Raw genomic sequence first — 17,481 nt, forward strand, 5'->3', positions numbered from 1 at the left:
ATAAGCAGCAAGTGATAGACAGAGCTAAGCGATCCCACAACCAACGGATCAGATCTAAGATCTGCAGTCCTGCTGGATTCAGTCATGAATGGTAGTGGACAATTAAACAATTCACTGCAGGAGGAGGCTCCACAAATATCCCCATCCTCAATGATGGAGGAGCCCAGCACATCATTGCAAAAGATAAGGCTGAAGCATTTGCAACAATCTTCAGCCATAAGTGCTGAGTGGTTGATTCATCTCGGCCTCCTCTGAGGTCCCCAGCATCACAGATGCCAGTCTTCAGCCAATTTGATTCACTCCACATGATATCAAGAAAAGGTTGAAGGCACTAGATACTGCAAAGGCTATGGGCCCTGACTATATTCCAGAAATAATACTGAAGACTTGTGTTCCAGAACTTGCTGCACCCCTAGCCAAGCTATTCCAATACAGCTACAACATCTACCCGGCAATGTGGAAAATTGCCCAGGTATGTCCTTTACACAAAAAGCAGGACAAAACCAACCCGACCAATTACCACCCCATCAATCTACTCTTGATCATCAGTGAATTAATGGAAGCGGTCATCAACAGTTCTATCAAGCAGCACTTGCTTAGCAATAACCTGCTCACTGAAGCTCAGTTTGGGTTCTGCCAGGGCCACTCAGCTCCTGGCCTCATTACAGCCTTGGTTCAAGCATGGACAAAAGAGCTGAACTCCTGAGGTAAGGTGAGAGTGACTGCCCTTGACATCAAGACGGCACTTGACTGAGTGTGGCATCAAGGAGACCTAGCAAAATTGGATTCAATGGGAATCAGGGGGACAACTCTCCACTGGTTGGAGTCATACATAGCACAAAGGAAGATGGTTGTAGTTGTTGGAGGTCAATCACCTCAGCTCCAGGACATCACTGCAGGAGTTCCTCAGGGTAGTGTCCTCAGCCCAACCATCTTCAGCTGCTTCATCAATGACCTTCCTTCCATCATAAGGTCAGAAATAGGGATGTTTGCTGATGAATGCACAATGTTCAGCACCATTTGTGACTCCTCAAACACTGAAGCAGTCCATGCCCAAATGCAGCAAGACCTGGACAATATCCAGGCCTGGGCTGACAAGTGGTAATTAACATTTGAGCCATGCAAGTGCCAGGCGATGACCATCTCCAACATAAGAGAATCTAAATATCACCCCTCGACATTCAATGGCATTACCATCACTGAATCCCCCACTATCAATATCCTGGGGGCTACCATTGACCAGAAACTGAACTAGACTAGCCATATAAATACTGTGGCTACAGGAACAAGTCAGAGGCTAGGAATCCTGCAGTGTGTAACTCACCTCCTGACTCCCCAAAGCCTGTCCACAATCTGCAAGGCACAAGTCAGGAGTGTGATGGAATACTCCCCACTTGCCTGGATGGGTACAGCTCCAACAACACTCAAGAAGCTTGGCACCATCCAGGACAAAGTAGCCTGATTGATTGGCACCCCATCCACAAACATTCACCCCCTCCACCACCGACACAGAGTGGCAACAGTGTGTACCATCTACAAGATGCACTGCAGTAACTCACCAAGGGTCCTTCGACAGCCCCTCCAAACCTATGCCCATTACCATCTAAAAGGATAAGGGCAACAGATATATGGGAACACCACCACCTGGAAGTTCCCCTCAAAGCCACTCACCATCCTGACTTGGAAATATATCGCTGTTCCTTCACTGTCGCTGGGTCAAAATCCTGGAACTCCCTCCCCAACAGCACTGTGGGTGTACCTACACCACATGGACTGCAGCGGTTTAAGAAGGCAGCTCAACACCACCTTCTCAAGGGCAATTAGGGATGGGCAATAAATACTAGCCTAGCCCACATCCCATAAAAATGAATTAAAGAAAATGTACTGGTACGAACTAACCATTTCTAATCTTTTACTTCTCCAAATCCACATTTTCAAAATTAGGGGCTGAGTTCTTGTCTGGGTGCGGAGGCAAGTTATTTGATATTCTTTATTTTTCCATGGGATGTGGGCATCGTTGGCTAGGCCAGCATTTATTGCTCATGCCTAATTGCCCAAAGGGCTTTTAAGAGTCAACCAGATTGCTGTGGATCTGGAGTCACATGTAGGCCAGACCAGCTAAGGACAGCAGATTTACTTCCCTAAAGGACATTAGTGAACCAGATAAGTTTTTACAACAATCGGCAACGGTTTCATGATCATCATTAGACTTTTAATTCCAGATTTTTATTGAATTCACATTTCACATCTGCTATGGTGGGATTTGAACCCAGGTCCCCAGAGCATTAGCCTGGGTCTATGCATTACTAGTCTGGTGACAGTGCCAATATGCCACTATTATAGGGATCTGTTTTTTAAAGGTAAGATGCCCCTCACATTGACAAGCCTTGTGCATTTATTTGCACACAATACAGTGTTTTTCCAATGGAGAAAGCAGCATAATGCTGCATCGATGGGTTTGAACCCATGTCCCCAAACCATTAGCCTGGGCCTCTGGAATAGTTTTGCAGTGACATAACCACTATACCATCTTTTCCCCTATGATCCTCTGTTGCCATTTGATATGGTTTCTGGTTTGTTGAGGCATGTTAATAGGATCACAAGTATCACAATTTTTTTTACATGCAGAATGCAGCTTTTTCTCAGTATCAGTGATATGGAGGTTTTTATTAGATGACAAGGGTTTTCTTCTGAAGAAATGTATCATATTTTCCATTGATATTGCATGAAATCTGAGGACTGTATGTTGTACATACTGGGTGAGTGGGTACTAAAGAGCAATGGGGGGCTCATGGGGGGCATAGAAGCAGCATGGGATGGCATTCGTGACCTGAGGTGTCAGGAAGGATACATGGGGGCATAGAGGTGGCATGGGGTGGCATGTTGTTCTGAAGGGTCATGAAAGATACAGAGGGGGCATACAGTTGGAATGGAGTCGCATGGATGTTCTGAGGGGTCATGGAGGATTCATGGGAGCATTGAGGTGACATGGGTTGACATGGGCAATCTGAGGGGTTATAGGCTGGCATCAGGTGTGGGCAAGGGGTTGAGAGAGGTGAGGGGTGAAGTTCTGAGGACCTTTAAACATTGTTGGGTGTTTGGATACCGTATTGGAGAACTGAGGCAGGCCTTCTAACTCGCCCGCTTCCGCACCTGTACTCATGCCACCCAGTTCATGGTTCACAAACTGCACTGCGCGCCCGATCCCAGCGTGAAAAGACAAAAATGCCATGAGAAGTCACACATGGGGTTGCGTGTGCAGTTTGTGAGCTACGAAAGTGCGCATGTTGGGTCTCCCCAAGCCCATGGGAGGATTTGGCGCTTGATGTTAGAAAAACCTGGCACCAAGGCCAGACTCAATTTTTTCCTCTTTCTTGGAGAAATCCATTCCTTGTCTTTTATCCTGCCCCACCCCCTCCCACCATCCCTGCCTAAAAACTCTGAAGGCAATGCCCCCTTTGCTGAGATACAGTTTTTATGCAACAAGATGTTAGAATTTGGACTGAGCTCCCTGACACAGTGGTGGATACAAATTCAATCGCAGCCTTCAGTAAATACTTGGATAAATAGTTTAAGCAAAAAAGAAATTTGCAGCGGCATGGGGAAAGAGCAGAATAGTGGAGCTAATCAGATTGCTCTTCAGAAAAGCAGGCACAGACTCGATGGATGGACTGGCCTCCTCCTGTAGAGGGTGACATATTAGCATGGATACAGGATTGGTTCACTAACAGGAAGTAGGGATAAGTGGGGCTTTTTGGATTGGCAGGCTGTAACTAGTGGAGTGCCACAGGGGTCAATGCTCAGCCCTTAACTTTTTACAATCTTGGGTGAAGGGACCAAATGTATGGTTGCTCCGTTTGCGATGACACCGAGATAAGTAGGGAAGTAAGTTGCCAAGAGGAGGTAGAGTCTACAAAGGGATATAGACAGGTTAAGTAAGTGGGCAAAATATTGGCAGGTAGAGTATAATGTAGGTAAATGTGAGCTTGTTCACATTGGCAGGTAGAATAGAAAAGCAGTATACTATTTAAATGGAGAGAGATTGCAGAACTCGGTGGTACCAAGAACTTGATTGGCACCCCACTGACAAACATTCACTCCCTCCACCACCGACGCATAGTAGCAGCAGTGTGTACCATCGACAAGATGCACTGCAGGAACTCACCGAGTCTCCTGAGACAATACCTTCCAAACCCACAACCGCTACCAGTGAGAAGGACAAGGGCAGTGGACACATCAGAACACTGCCACCTGGAAGTTGTCCTCCAAGTCACTCATCATCCTGACTTTGAAATATATCGCCGTTCCTCCACTGTCGCTGGGTCAAAATCCTGGAACTCCCTCCCTAATAGCACTGTTGGTGTACCTACACCACATGGACTGCAGCGGTTCAAGAAGGCAGCTCACCACCACCTTCTCAAGGGCAACTAGGGATGGGCAATAAATGCTGGCCCAGCCAGCGAAGCCCTGAATGAATTAAAAAAAGGATCTGGGTGTCCTGGCACAAAACGTTAATATGTAGGTACGGCAGATGATTAGGAAGGCAAATGGAATGTTGGCATTTATTGCAAGAGGAATAGAATATAAAAGTGGGGGAGTTTTACCGAATTGTACAGGACCTTGGTGAGACCACATCTGGAATACGGTGTACAGTTTTGGTCCCCTTATTTAAAAAAAGATATAACTGCTTTAGAAGTAGTTCAAAGAAGGTTCACTCGATTCATTCCTGGGATGAGGGGCTTATCTTATGAAGAAGGTTGAATAAGATGGGCCAATGCCCATTGGAGTTGAGAAGAATGTGATCTTATTGAAACATATAAGCTCCTGAGGGCCCTCCAAAGGGTGGACACCGGGATGATGCTTCCTCTTGTGGGACAGACAGTTTAAGAATACGAGGTCTCCCTTGTAAGATGGAGATGAGGAGAAATATTTTCATTGAGAGGGTCGGTAGTCTACGGAATTCTCTCCTGCAGAAGGCTGAGTTAGATAGGTTTTTGATAGACACGGGAGTCGAGGATTATGGGGGGGGCAGACAGGAAAGTGGAACTTCAGTTCACAACTGGATCAGGCGTGATCTTCCTGAATGGCATTGCAGACTCGAAGGGCCAAATGGCCTGCTCCTGCTTCTGCGTCCTATGTTTCTATGTGCTATGCCGGAAGCTTCTAAGAAATCAATATTTTCTGCAACAGTGGGTGGAACTTAATGCCCGTCATGGTGAAAAACATGTCGGCCGGTCCCATTGAATCACGTGGGAGGCTACAAGTCAGTCTGCTGACGGTTAATCCCGCGATTAAGTCAGAGGCAAGAAGGGGCCCATGCAGCAAACCTGCCTGCTCCTGGCCGGGTGCCAGTTAGGCTCCCTAATGAGCCACTTGACACCAATTATTTCTGAGCCCACTGGAATTTCGTGGTGGCTCAGGGATTAAATTGGAGCCTCATGGCTCTCCTGTGCCTATAGGGGGCCACACCATGCAGCAAGCCCTGTCAGGGATGCTTGCGACCTCATTGCAGGAGTCTGTCATTCACAGACGCTCAGTGCCTGATCGAGGAACCCGGCATTGGGAAGGGTAAGTTGCTGAACGCCATCCTTTGCCCTTGCCCCCAACCCCCTTGCCCATTCCCCTCTCTGGCTACCCTTTATTGCAAACAGGATTTGAGTACAGGAGTCTTGCTGCAATTGTATAGAGCCTTGGTGAGACCACACCTGGAGTATTGCTTATAGTTTTGGTCTCCTAGCCTAAGGAGGATATACTTGTCATAGAGTGAGTGCAATGAAGGTTCACCAGATTGATTCCTGGATGGCGGCATTATCCTGTGAGGAAAGATAGAGAAGACTGGGCCTATATTCTCTAGGGTTTAAAAGAGTGAGAGTTGACCTTATTGGAGCATGCGGAATTCTTACAGGGCTTGACAAGGGTAGATGCAGGAAAGATGTTTCCCCTGGCTGGAGTGTCTAGAACCAGGGGACACAGCCTCAGAATAAGGGGTAGGCCATTTAAGACTGAGATGAGGAGGAATCTCTTCACTTAGAGGGTGGTGAATCTTTGGAATAACCCAGAGAGCTGTGGAGGCTCAGTCATTGAATATATTCAAGACAGAGATCCAGAGATTTTTAGATATTGAAGATATCAAGTGTTGTGGGTACAGTGTGGGGAAATGGCGTAGAAGATCGGCAATGATCTCATTATATGGTTGTGAAGGCTCAAGGAGCCGAATAGCCGGCACCTGCTCCTATTTCCCATGTTTTAAGACATCCTCCCCGCGAACTCCGTCCTGCCTTACTCACCTATGTCCCGGGATCCAGCGACGATCCCTGGTGCAGTCCTTAGAGAATTACGAGCAGCAGCTACTGCTCCTGGCAATGGAGAGTTGCCAGTCTCTGATATGACCAGCAGGTCTCAGAGTGAGGGAGGGGGTGGGATTTCTACCCACACGAGGACACAGCAATTAGGAGCAAGATTAGGCCATTCGGCCCCTCGACCCCGCATTCGATAAGATCACCCCTGATCTGATTGTGGTCTCAGCTCCTCTTTCCTGTCTGTCCCCCATAACCCTTGGCTCCCTTATCAATCAAAAACCTATTTAATTCAGCCTTAAATAAATTCAATGACCCAGCCTCCACTGCTCTCTGGGGAAGAGAATTTCACAGATTAACGACCCTCTGAGAGAAAAAGAAAATCTGCTCATCTCTGTCTTAAATGGGAGATCCCTAATTTTTAAACTGTGGCCCCTTAGTTTTAGACTACCCCAGGAGGGGGAACATCCTCTCAGCATCTATTCTTTCAAGGCCCCTCAGGACTTTACATGTTTCAATAAGATCACCGCTCATTCTTCGAAACTCCACCGGGTATGAGGCCCAACCTGCTCAACCTTTCCTCATAAAATAGGACCTTCATCCTAGGACTCAGTCGAGTGAACCTTCTCCAAACTGCTTCTAATGCAATTATATTCTTTCTTAATTAGGGAGACCAAAACTGTGCACAGTACTCCAGATGCAGTCTAACTAAGGCCCTGTACAGCTGCAGCAACACTTCCCTGCTTCTATGCTCAATTCCCCTTGCAATAAATGCCAAAATTCTATTTGTCTTCCTAATCACTTGCTGCATACCAAATTTTTGTGACTCATGTACCATGACAGCCAAGTCCCTCTGTACTGTAGAGTTCTGCAGTCCCTTTCTATTTAAATAATATGCTGCTTTTCTATTCTTCCTGCTAAAGTGGGCAAGTTCACATTTTCCCACGTTGTACTCCATCTGCTAAATTGTTGCCCATTCACTTAACCTACCTAAATCCCTCGGTAGGCCCTTTATGTCCTCTTGACAACTTAATTTTCTACCTATCTTTGCGTCATCAGCAAATTTATCTCCCATACTTTTGGCCCCTTCATCCAAATCATTGATATATGAACATATGAATTGGGAGGAGGAGTAGGCCATTCAGCCCCATGAGCCTGCTACACCATTTGAAAAGATCATGGTGAATCTGATGGTGGCCTCTACTTTCCTGTCTACCCCTTATACCCTTTGACTCCCTTGTCAGTCAGGAGTCCATCTAACTCAACCGTAATATAGACATATAAATATGTGGATATAGATGGCAAATATTTGAGAACTGGGGGTCCTAAATCCTGACGAAGGCCCAACACCAACCAGTTATGCGCCTGATGGGGGCACTATTTCATCGGGCCTCCCCCACAGAAGGGATGCAGGGTTCCCAATGGTTCTTCAAACCAGTGGGTAAGACCCCCATCACCCACATTAAATCCAGGGCTGTATGCGTGATTTTGCAAAACGATACTGATCTTTTTGAAAAGAAGACACACTCTCTTCTGACATGTCAGCATCACAGGGCAAGGCCATATTTACTGCCGTCCTCCAGTTGAGATCATTTTGATGGGCCTTCTTTTTTCTTACTCCTTGTGATGTGGCTGTGGCTGACAGGGCAGGCATAATTGCCCATCTCTAGTTGCCCTGAGAAGGTGGTGGTGGATCTTCTCGAGTCACAGGTACTGATTTTACGGTTCAACAGATCGTTTGGCCATCCTGGGAGCAATTGAGAGTCAACCACATGGGTTTTGGGGTTGGAGTCAGGCTGGGGAAGGCAGGTGGTTGCCTTTCCTAAAGGGCATGAGTTGGGCCTTGAGAGCAATCCAAACAACTTTGTATCGCTTTTACTGATACCAGCTTTTTTACTTCCAGATTTATTTTTTTAAGTGTATTTAAATCCTCAAACTGTCATGGTGGACTTCAGCAGACACGGCAGAGGTTGCGCCACCAAGTCTGAAAGCAGTGGAGGGGGAGGCGGGGGAGTAGTTGGGGGGTGGGCAGGGGATGGCGACCCTGCTTCAGTAGGGGGTAAAACCCAGGGCATTGTGCCAGCGGCTGCCAATTAAGTGGCTGCCGCGGAAGCTGTCATCCTATTCTTGGTCAGCGCACCGGGGATAATTTCTCTTTTCTTCAAAACAGTGGCATGGGATCTTTTGCATCTGCCTTAGTGTATTATTTGAAGGTTGGAACCTCTGGCTGTGCAGCACTCCCTCAGCGCTGCACTGTGTCAGCCTAGATTTTTTGTGCTTAAGTCTCTGAAGTGGAACTTAAGCTTCTTAGGTCTCTCTCTCCCTTAGTTGGACTGAATGACCTGTTCCTGCCCTGGAAATCCCATGTTATCCCCGTGTAACGTGATTCAGGGTAGTGAAAGACAAAAGAATCGGCCGATTGGGTAGTTGAGAATTAAATGATCGGAGGGACCTCTCCATTGTGCAAACCTAATGTTCCAGTCTGTGTGGCAGAGTTCCACAACAAGCAGCACTTTGCCCTTGCTGAGCTAGCAATGAGATCTTTAAAAAAACACACACACACACACACACACACACACAATTACTTAGCACAGTGCCATGATGAGATGAAAGGTCAACTCTGTTTATTTCCAGCATTTCCATCCACACATTGAAAGTTTACAAATTATACCTGTTCATTCGTAGGGGCAGTCAAACTGCTCGGAATGATAGGTAACACACTGGAATTGGTGTGAAATTAAACTTGAGGAGTTTGGTTAAATCTGAAGAAAACATATTTCTTTTTCGCTTAAGGAATTCTGATTTATTAGAACAATCTTATGGAAAATGCAATATAAAAAAAAAAAATTACCACTGAATACAATTTGAAACTGTAATTACTGAGAATTTAGGTCTAACACAGTCCAGAATATTTCCCATTTGTCACTGTCAATTTCATGCTTCCTTTGAATCCACTGAAGCTGATCAGCTGCTGATTTAACAAATCTAAAGGAACAAGCTGTTTCAGAACTTGCAAACGTTGTGGCTCGTTTAAAGGGGCAGTGGCCTGGCCACTGGAGAGGTGAAAATCATCGAGTCGGCGATGGTAGTGGAGTTCCTTGCAGCAACCACTACACGCTGGCTTTGTTCGCTACATTCTGTCACACAGGTAGAGAGAATGTAAAAGCTTTCCTGATACTTTATCGTTTTGAAAAGACAATGCTGCTTTAATCTTTTAACTTTGCGCCTGCTGGCGTGTGTTTTTTAGTTCGTCTGCAGGATGTGGCAAATTTAGAAGGTTAAGGCGTGATTTGATTGAAGCGGGAACAGATAGGGTGGAGATAAACTATTTCTGCTGGCTAGGGGGGTGTCTAGGACAAGGGGGCATGGTCGAAAAATTATTACCAGACCTATCAGGACTGGAATTAGGATACAGTTCTATGCACAAAGGCTGCTTCGCAGCACCGTCCAAACCCGCAATCCCTACTGCCCAGGTGAATAAAAGCAGCAGGCGCATGGGAACACCACCACCTGCAAGTTCCCCTCCAAGTGACGCACCATCCTGTCCTGGAAATATATCGCCGTTCCTTCACTGTTGCTGAGTCAAATCCTGGATCACCCTCCCTAACAGCACTGTGGGTGTAGCCTACGCCACACGGACTGCAAAGGTTCTCAGGGGCAATTAGGAATGGGCGATAAGTGTTGGCCTTGCCGGTGGCACCCGCATCCCAAGACGCATAAAAGGAAACTTTCTTGATTGCCTGCTAATGAGGGCAATTCATGGAAACTCCCAATGGTGATTAATCCACCCCAGAGGCGAGGCTGGTTTTGTAGGTAGGCCAGTTTGCAATGCAATGCTTTTAAACTCATGTAAAAGATTATAGAACGCAATCTGCATCTAAAATTCCAACATTGGGGCAACGGTACCAAAAAGCCAGCACATCCAAATGGAAACTTCAGGCCCCGATCTCTGGAAGGCAAGATTTGAAAACTGGACGTGTGAATGTGATGAATGGAACTTTAGGTAGGATTTTACAGAGCGTGGGGCTTCCTGCCCTGCCTGCTGAAAAATTGGCACAAAATGCACCCTCGCCAATCACGACAGCCTTGCAGCCACTTAAGGCACTAATTTAGAGCCTTAGTTATCTGGAGACGGGCCTCAGACCCGCCTCAGAGAGCTACCTGCCATTCTGATTGGCCGGCAGCTCTGTAGACCCGGCTGGGATTGGTCGCTCTAATGTTCATGGTCTCATTGTGCCAACACCGGACATTTGTAGAGTCTGTCAAGGTAAGGAAAGACACTAATTTTATCTGAGAACAATTTTACAGTGGCTTCAGCTTGCCATGATGTCTAGAAGAGAAAGCAAGGTCATGTCATTGTTTCCTGTGATGTTGTATACTATTCGCGTATCACACAGTTAAAATTAACTGAATATACTGCAGTGGCCACTGCTCCGACTGCACCCAGTCTCTGTGACAGAGGCCACAGGGCCAAATGGCAGGGATGGGAAGGGACAGCCAAGGAGGGAGGGGCAGAGGGGGTGTGAGCGAGCACCCGGGAGGCAGGGGGGAGGGGCTGTGTGGGCAGACCTTGGGGAGGGGGGTGCCTGACCTAGAAAGAGAAGAGATCCAGTGATGGAGGCACCCTTCACCATCTCTCCAAATCGAGGCCCGAGCAAGGTGACCTGCTGGGCTTCCCTCTGTCGCTGAACTCCTCCAACTGGCCTCAGGATGGCCTCAAAATTGAGGGTGGGTGGCAAGCCACTCTTTAGTGCTCAATGATTGGTGGGCCATCCTAGACCTCGCCCACCCCTGGACAGGTTGGATGCAGGCAGGTAAGGGGTGAGAAGGCAACCTGAGTAATCGTACAGACCCCCCACTTGCAAGCCCACTGATGGGGGTCCTAAAATACTGCCCTATAGGTTTAATATATTACATTTCTTCAGTTTATTTCGGAATATTTCTTGAATAGTTGGGGACAGTTGCAATCAGCTCATCCTGAGAGTAACTGAGAGAGAAGATGTAAGTGAGAACAAGTGAGGAGGAGCTAAAAAAGAGAAGCTGTGGAAGAACTGGGGCCATCATTTGACTAAAGGGACAAGATCTGGGTGGAAAATTTTGAATATATAACAGGCACTATCATAGAATCGTAGAATGATGCAGCACAAAAGCAGACCATTTGGTCCATTGTATCAGTGCTGGTGCTTTAGACACTTAGACACTAGGGTTGGAGGAGTTGCAGATAGTGAAGAGGATTGTCAAATGATACAACGGGATATAGATCGGTTGGAGACTAGGGCAGAGAAATGGCAGATGGAGTTTAATCCGGACAAATGCGAGGTAATGCATTTTGGAAGGTCTAATACAGGTAGGAATTAAACAGTAAATGGCAGAACCCTTAGTGCATCAACGGGCAGAGGGATCTGGGTGTACAGGTCCACAGGTCACTGAAAGTGGCAACGCAGGTGGATAAGGTAGTCAGGAAGGCATATGGCATGCTTGCCTTCATCGGCAGGGGTATTGAGTATAAAAGCTGGGAAGTCATGCTGCAGCTATATAGAACCTTGGTTAGGCCACACTTGGAATATTGCGTGCAATTCTGGTCACCACATTATCAGAAGGATATGGAGGTGTTGGAAAGGGTGCATAGGAGGTTTACCAGGATGCTGCCTGGTTTGGAGGTTATTAGCGATGAGGAGAGGTTTGAGAAACTCAGATTGTTCTCACTGGAGTGACGGAGATTGAGAGGCGACTTGATAGAAGTTTACAAAATTATGAGTGGCATGGACAGAGTAGATAGTCAGAAGCTTTTTTCCCAGGGTGGAAGAGTCAATTACTAGGGGACATAGATTTAAGGTGAGAGGAGAAAACTTTAGAGGAGATGTGTGGGGCAAGTTTTTTATGCAGAGGGTAGTGTGTCTGGAATTCGCTGCCAGAGGTGGTGGTGGAAGCAGGTACGATAGTGATGTTTAAGAGGCAGCTTGACAAAGACATGAATTCGATGTGAATAGAGGGATACGGACCCCGGAAGTGCAAAATGTTTTAGTTTGACAGGCAATATGTACGGCACAGGCTTGGAGGGCCGAAGGGCCTGTTCCTGTGCTGTACTTTTCTTTGTTCTTTGTTCTTTGGTAGAGGTAGAGCTATCCAATTAATCACATTCCCCCCTGTATACTTCCCACCAGTTTTGAAAGGCAACCATTCACCACCGCCCTCCACTTTCTGTTCCTTCAGTAATATTGTATCCATGCTGCCTCTGTCCCTTTAATTCCATGGACTTTAATTTTGCCAACAGGTTTATTTTATTGTACTTTGTCAAAAACCTTTGTAAGATCATATGCTCAACATCAGCTGCCCTCAATATCCCTCTCTGTTACTTTATTCAAGAGCTCAATCAAATTAGTCAAACATGATTTGTCTTTAACAATTCAGTGCTGACTTTCATTTATCAGCTCAAGCTTTGCCAGATACTAATTATTTTTTTCTGGAGTATCGTCTCTAAAATCAGTGAAGTTTGAAGAAGGAAGGCTGCAAAATATCCTACAATTAAAATTCACCCTCCAGCCTGTTGGAAGGGTCTGTTATTTGACAATTGTAGTGTGACTACTGCGGAAAAGGTGTGTGGCTGAACTTATCTGGACAAACACAAGAGTGTCAAATTTCAAACGATCACAATTTACACTGCAGGAGAAAAGGGCGCTGATAGGCTGGCAAGTGGACTCTGATTGGCCGAGGTATTATCATGGAGAAAGCAATGGGGAACTTGCGTATGTCCTGATGAGTGCAAGAGGAAAAGCTTCGGCAACATGTCTCTTTTTACAGCAATATTCAAGTTCTGTGCTACCGAATGGCGATCGTAGCATGCCTGATTGGACACAGTGCTGGTGATTTTCACCTGTTCTGCCAGGGTAATCTAGCAAAGCAAATTGCCTAGCTGTTGTAGATCCCATCTGATCTCACCCCACTGAGACCAATGGAAATGGAATCTGGGCAGGTTCTGCAATGGGCGAGTGATCTGGTGTGCCAATTTTATCGTCCAATGAGTGAGGGTGGCAATTAATCTCAGTGATTTCAACAGTGAGTCAGAGCCTCAGCCGTAGAGGAAGAAAGGTTGATGAACGCAGTTACATGATAAAGAACATTCATTAGAATCAGCCAGTCTCTCAGTTGTAAGTGTTTCCCATTCCCGTTACTCCTTACAATAGTTCTCGGACCGCAAGAATTACAAGAACAAAATGCACACGACACAGAGTTTAGCTAAACCTCATGTTTGTTCATGTATTTGACTCACAAGTTCTCTCCCCAGTACAAATCCTCCTGTGGCTTGTCTGGAATTTACACAAAACCCACAACACAAAACCCTATACAAGGCTGACTGAAACATACACAAATTACCACAGTTCAAACCCCTCTGCAATGTATATGCAACTTACAAAGTTACCCAGTACAAATCATAAGACCATAAGACATAGGAGCAGGAGTAGGTCATTCGGCCCATCGAGTCTGCTCCACCATTCAGTGAGATCATGGCTGATCTGATAATCCTCAACTCCACTTTCCTGCCTTTTCCCCATAAGAGCCCTGAAGAAGAGTCATACGGACTCAAAACGTTAACCCTGTCTTTGGTTCCACAGATGCTGTCAGACCTGCTGAGTTTTTCCAGCAATTTTTGTTTTTGTTTCAAATCCCCCTACGACTTGGCTGGAACTTACAATCACTCACACAATTGGTCATTACCAGTGTTTATTGTTGTCCTGGATCTAGAGATAACCAATCTCAGTCATCGCTCTTCCGACTGCAGTAAGCACGCTCTGGTGTCGTCCTCCTTTTATGATGAACCATGTCACAATGTCACCAACACATCTCCTGTTGCCATCCTGCTGAATCGTCCAGTGGTTAACACTTTTGAATATCTTTAGATTATTCCACGCCCTGACCTGGACAGGACTTGATGGACATAATCAGTTCTCATGTTGTTTCCATAACAGAAAACAATACAATCCCCACCCCAATGAGGGATACCTGGCTCCAAAGTTGACAGATGTGTGAATGCACCTTCCCTTCCTGTCAGGGGCTAATAGTGTTATGTGATGGCTGTTGTCTGGGCCCATTTGTTTATGATAATAGCATTCTCAATTTCTTAATTGAGTTATATGCAGGGGGAGATGGTGGCATAGCGGTAATGTCACTGGACCAGTATTACAGAAGACCCAGGCTTCAAAATCTCACCCATGGCAGTTGGTGGAATTTGAATTCAGTTAATAACTCTGGAATATAAAGCTAGTCTCAGTGATATTGACCATGAGTCTGTCATTGATTGTGGCCAGAAACCCATCTGGTTCATTAATGTCCTTTAGGGATGGAAATCTGCCACCCTTACTTGGTCTGGCCTTCACATGACTCTAGACCAGACCCACAGCAATGTGGTTGACTCTTAACTGCCCTCTGAAATGATATGGAATGGGCAGCAAATGTTGGCCTTGCTAGTGACACCCACATCCCGTGAAAGAATAAAAAGAAATGATGGCAGTTGTCCTATGTCATTGTTTGTGATAATGTTTTCTTCCAGTCTCTTAATGAGCCAGAGTTTTGGTTGGTTAACCCTTCTGTGATGTTAGAGTTACCTGTATGCTGTGCTGTGGTTTGAGGTCATTTCTGTGGTTTTGAGCTTTAATGATTTTACAGTTTGGGAGATCATGTCCTTTACAATGGAAAGTCAAAGGACATGGTGGCCCTTTACAGAGCTTCCATTGAGAGATTACAACAATGAGATAGAGTCCATTAGAGAGCAGAGTACACTGAAGGTCGGACCTTACCTTCACTTTCTGGGTAAATATCTAGAGCAGAAAAGTAAGAAAAATGTTGAGTTTTGGTTTCAGGCAGTTGCAGTCTACAGTCCAGTAAGTTTTTTTTAAAAACAAAATATTTTTATATTTTCAGTGAAAACTATTTATTCCGCTGGGCAAGCACTGGCCTACCAAAGGAGATTGATATGCTGAATAACCTAAAAGTGGTGTTTACAGTAAGTATTACATATAATTTTACAGAACAGAAATAAGCCATTTGGCTCAACTGAGCAATACTGGCATTTATGCTGCACAAGATCTCTTCCCACCCCATTTCAGATCACTCAACCAACAAATAATCAGATCACTCTACCAGTAAGTAATCACTCAGCCAACATATACTTCCATTCTTTTCTCCCTTATGTGTTCATATTACTTCCCCTTGAACACATCCATTCCTCAAACACTCCATGTGATTCTACAGTCTCCCCATTCCTGACACCCAAAGGGCACAAGTCATGAGTGTGATGGAATACTCTCCATTTGCCTGCATGAATGCAGCTCCAACAACACTCAAGAAGCTCAACACCATCCAGTACAAAGCAACCCGCTTGATTGGCACCCTATCAACCATCTTCAACATTCACGCCCTTCATCATCGACGCACAGTGGCAGCAGTGTGTACCAACTACAAGATGCTCTGCAGCAATGCACCAAGGCCCTTTCGACAGCACTCTCCAAGGGATTCCTCTCCAAGGCCGTGACAACCTTCCAAGATAAATGAAATAGGAGCTGGTGCAGTCCATCCAGCCCCCTGAACCTGCTCTGCCATTCAATAAGATCATGTCTGAAACTTGACCTCAATCCATTCTCCAGCCCAACCTTCAGATCCCTAGTCAAAAAATCTATCAATTTCACCCTTGACTATACTAATGAGTATGTTTTTGTATCTTAGTACCTGGTTAGAGATAGGCTGATAAAACCATGCAACTTTATGACATAAAATATAGGCGACAAAACAAAGGTTGTATTGTGAAGAATTGAAATTGTTACTCAATTACTTTCTGATCTTTTTATTTTAGGATCTTGGAAGCAAAGACTTGAATCGGGAAAGGATTTACTTAGTGTGTCAGATAATACGGGTCGGGCGAATGGAGCTGAAAGAAACCAATGCCAAGAAGATGACCCAAGGATTGAGAAGACCATTTGGAGTTTCAGGTATGTTAAAAATTGATTTGCTGCAAGAACATGGTGAGCATTCTTGGATTCAAGAATAAAAGAGCATCTTGCGAGCATTCAAATGGAAGAATGGAAGAGTATAAGAATTGGCAGGAAGCAAAGAAGGCCATTTGGACCAGCAAAAGGCTCCCCTAATTATTGAGCTTAACCCCAGTCACTTGCCGACACATTGCCATGCCTCTCAATCCCTTCTTTCTCTAGAAACACATTTGGTAACTAATTCCGTGATCTCGCAATGTCCTGAATAAGGATCAAGGCTACAATGTTGCAGCTTTATCTCTAACCTTACTGAGATTCTTGGAGAATGGCATTCATCCTTCAATTGTTTCAAACTGATATATGCAGACCATTTGGATTATCTTCTCTGTTAAATTACTACACGGGTCTGACTGATTAATCTTTTTTTAAAAAAAGATGCCCCACACGAAGTCTTCACAATTACGAGGGTGTGGTGGTATGGGGAAAGTGCAGCACAGATTTACTTGGGTCACATCAGTCGTAGGGCGAGAAGTTATGAGGGGAAAGTGGAGCATTTTCTATTCTTTTTCTTTTCTTCTTTATTCATTCACAGGGTGCGGGCTTCCCTGGCAAGACCAGCATTTATTGCCCATTCTTAAATTGCCCTAGAGAAGGTGGTGATGATACATTCTTCAACCAGTTCAGCCAGGTGGTGAATGTACTCCCACAATGCTGTTAGGTAGTGAGTTTTAGGATTTAGACCTAGCAACAATGGAGGACCGGCAATATATTTCCAAGTCCGGATGGGGTGTGGCATGGAGGAGAACTTGCAGATGGTGGCGTTCCCATGTGTCTGCTGAACTTGTCCTTCTAGGTGGTCGCGGGTTTGGGAGTTGCTGTCATATGAACTTACAAATTAGAAGCAAGAGTAAGCCATTCAATTCCTTGATCCTGCTCCACCATTTGATAAGGTCATGGCTGATCTGATTGTCTCCTCAACTCCAAGGAGACTTGATGAGTTGCTGCAGTGCATTTTGTATATGGTACACACTGTTGCTACAGTGCTTCGATGATGGAGGGAGTGAATGTTGAAGGTGGTGGATGGGGTGCCAATCAAGCTGGCTGCTTTGCCCTGGATGGTGTTGAGCTTCTTGAGTGTTTTTTGGAGCGGCACTCATCCAGACATGTAGAGAGTATACCATAACACTCCTGACTTGTGCCTT

The 17,481-nt window shown here is 45.6% G+C and overlaps 1 protein-coding gene across 1 annotated transcript in view; it reads left to right on the forward strand.

The window, feature by feature from the left end:
- The window catches only part of LOC144688041 (dedicator of cytokinesis protein 2-like), a 1,154,257-nt gene that overhangs the window by 188,170 nt on the left and 948,606 nt on the right, over positions 1 to 17,481 (forward strand). The window contains exons 9-10 of the mRNA XM_078554696.1: positions 15,216 to 15,297; positions 16,144 to 16,279. Of these exons, the coding sequence (XP_078410822.1) occupies positions 15,216 to 15,297; positions 16,144 to 16,279 (218 nt within the window). The remainder of the gene's footprint in view (positions 1 to 15,215; positions 15,298 to 16,143; positions 16,280 to 17,481) is intronic.

The sequence above is a fragment of the Cetorhinus maximus genome, chromosome 1 (assembly GCF_964194155.1).
Source record: "Cetorhinus maximus chromosome 1, sCetMax3.hap1.1, whole genome shotgun sequence".
NCBI classification, from domain to species: domain Eukaryota; kingdom Metazoa; phylum Chordata; class Chondrichthyes; order Lamniformes; family Cetorhinidae; genus Cetorhinus; species Cetorhinus maximus.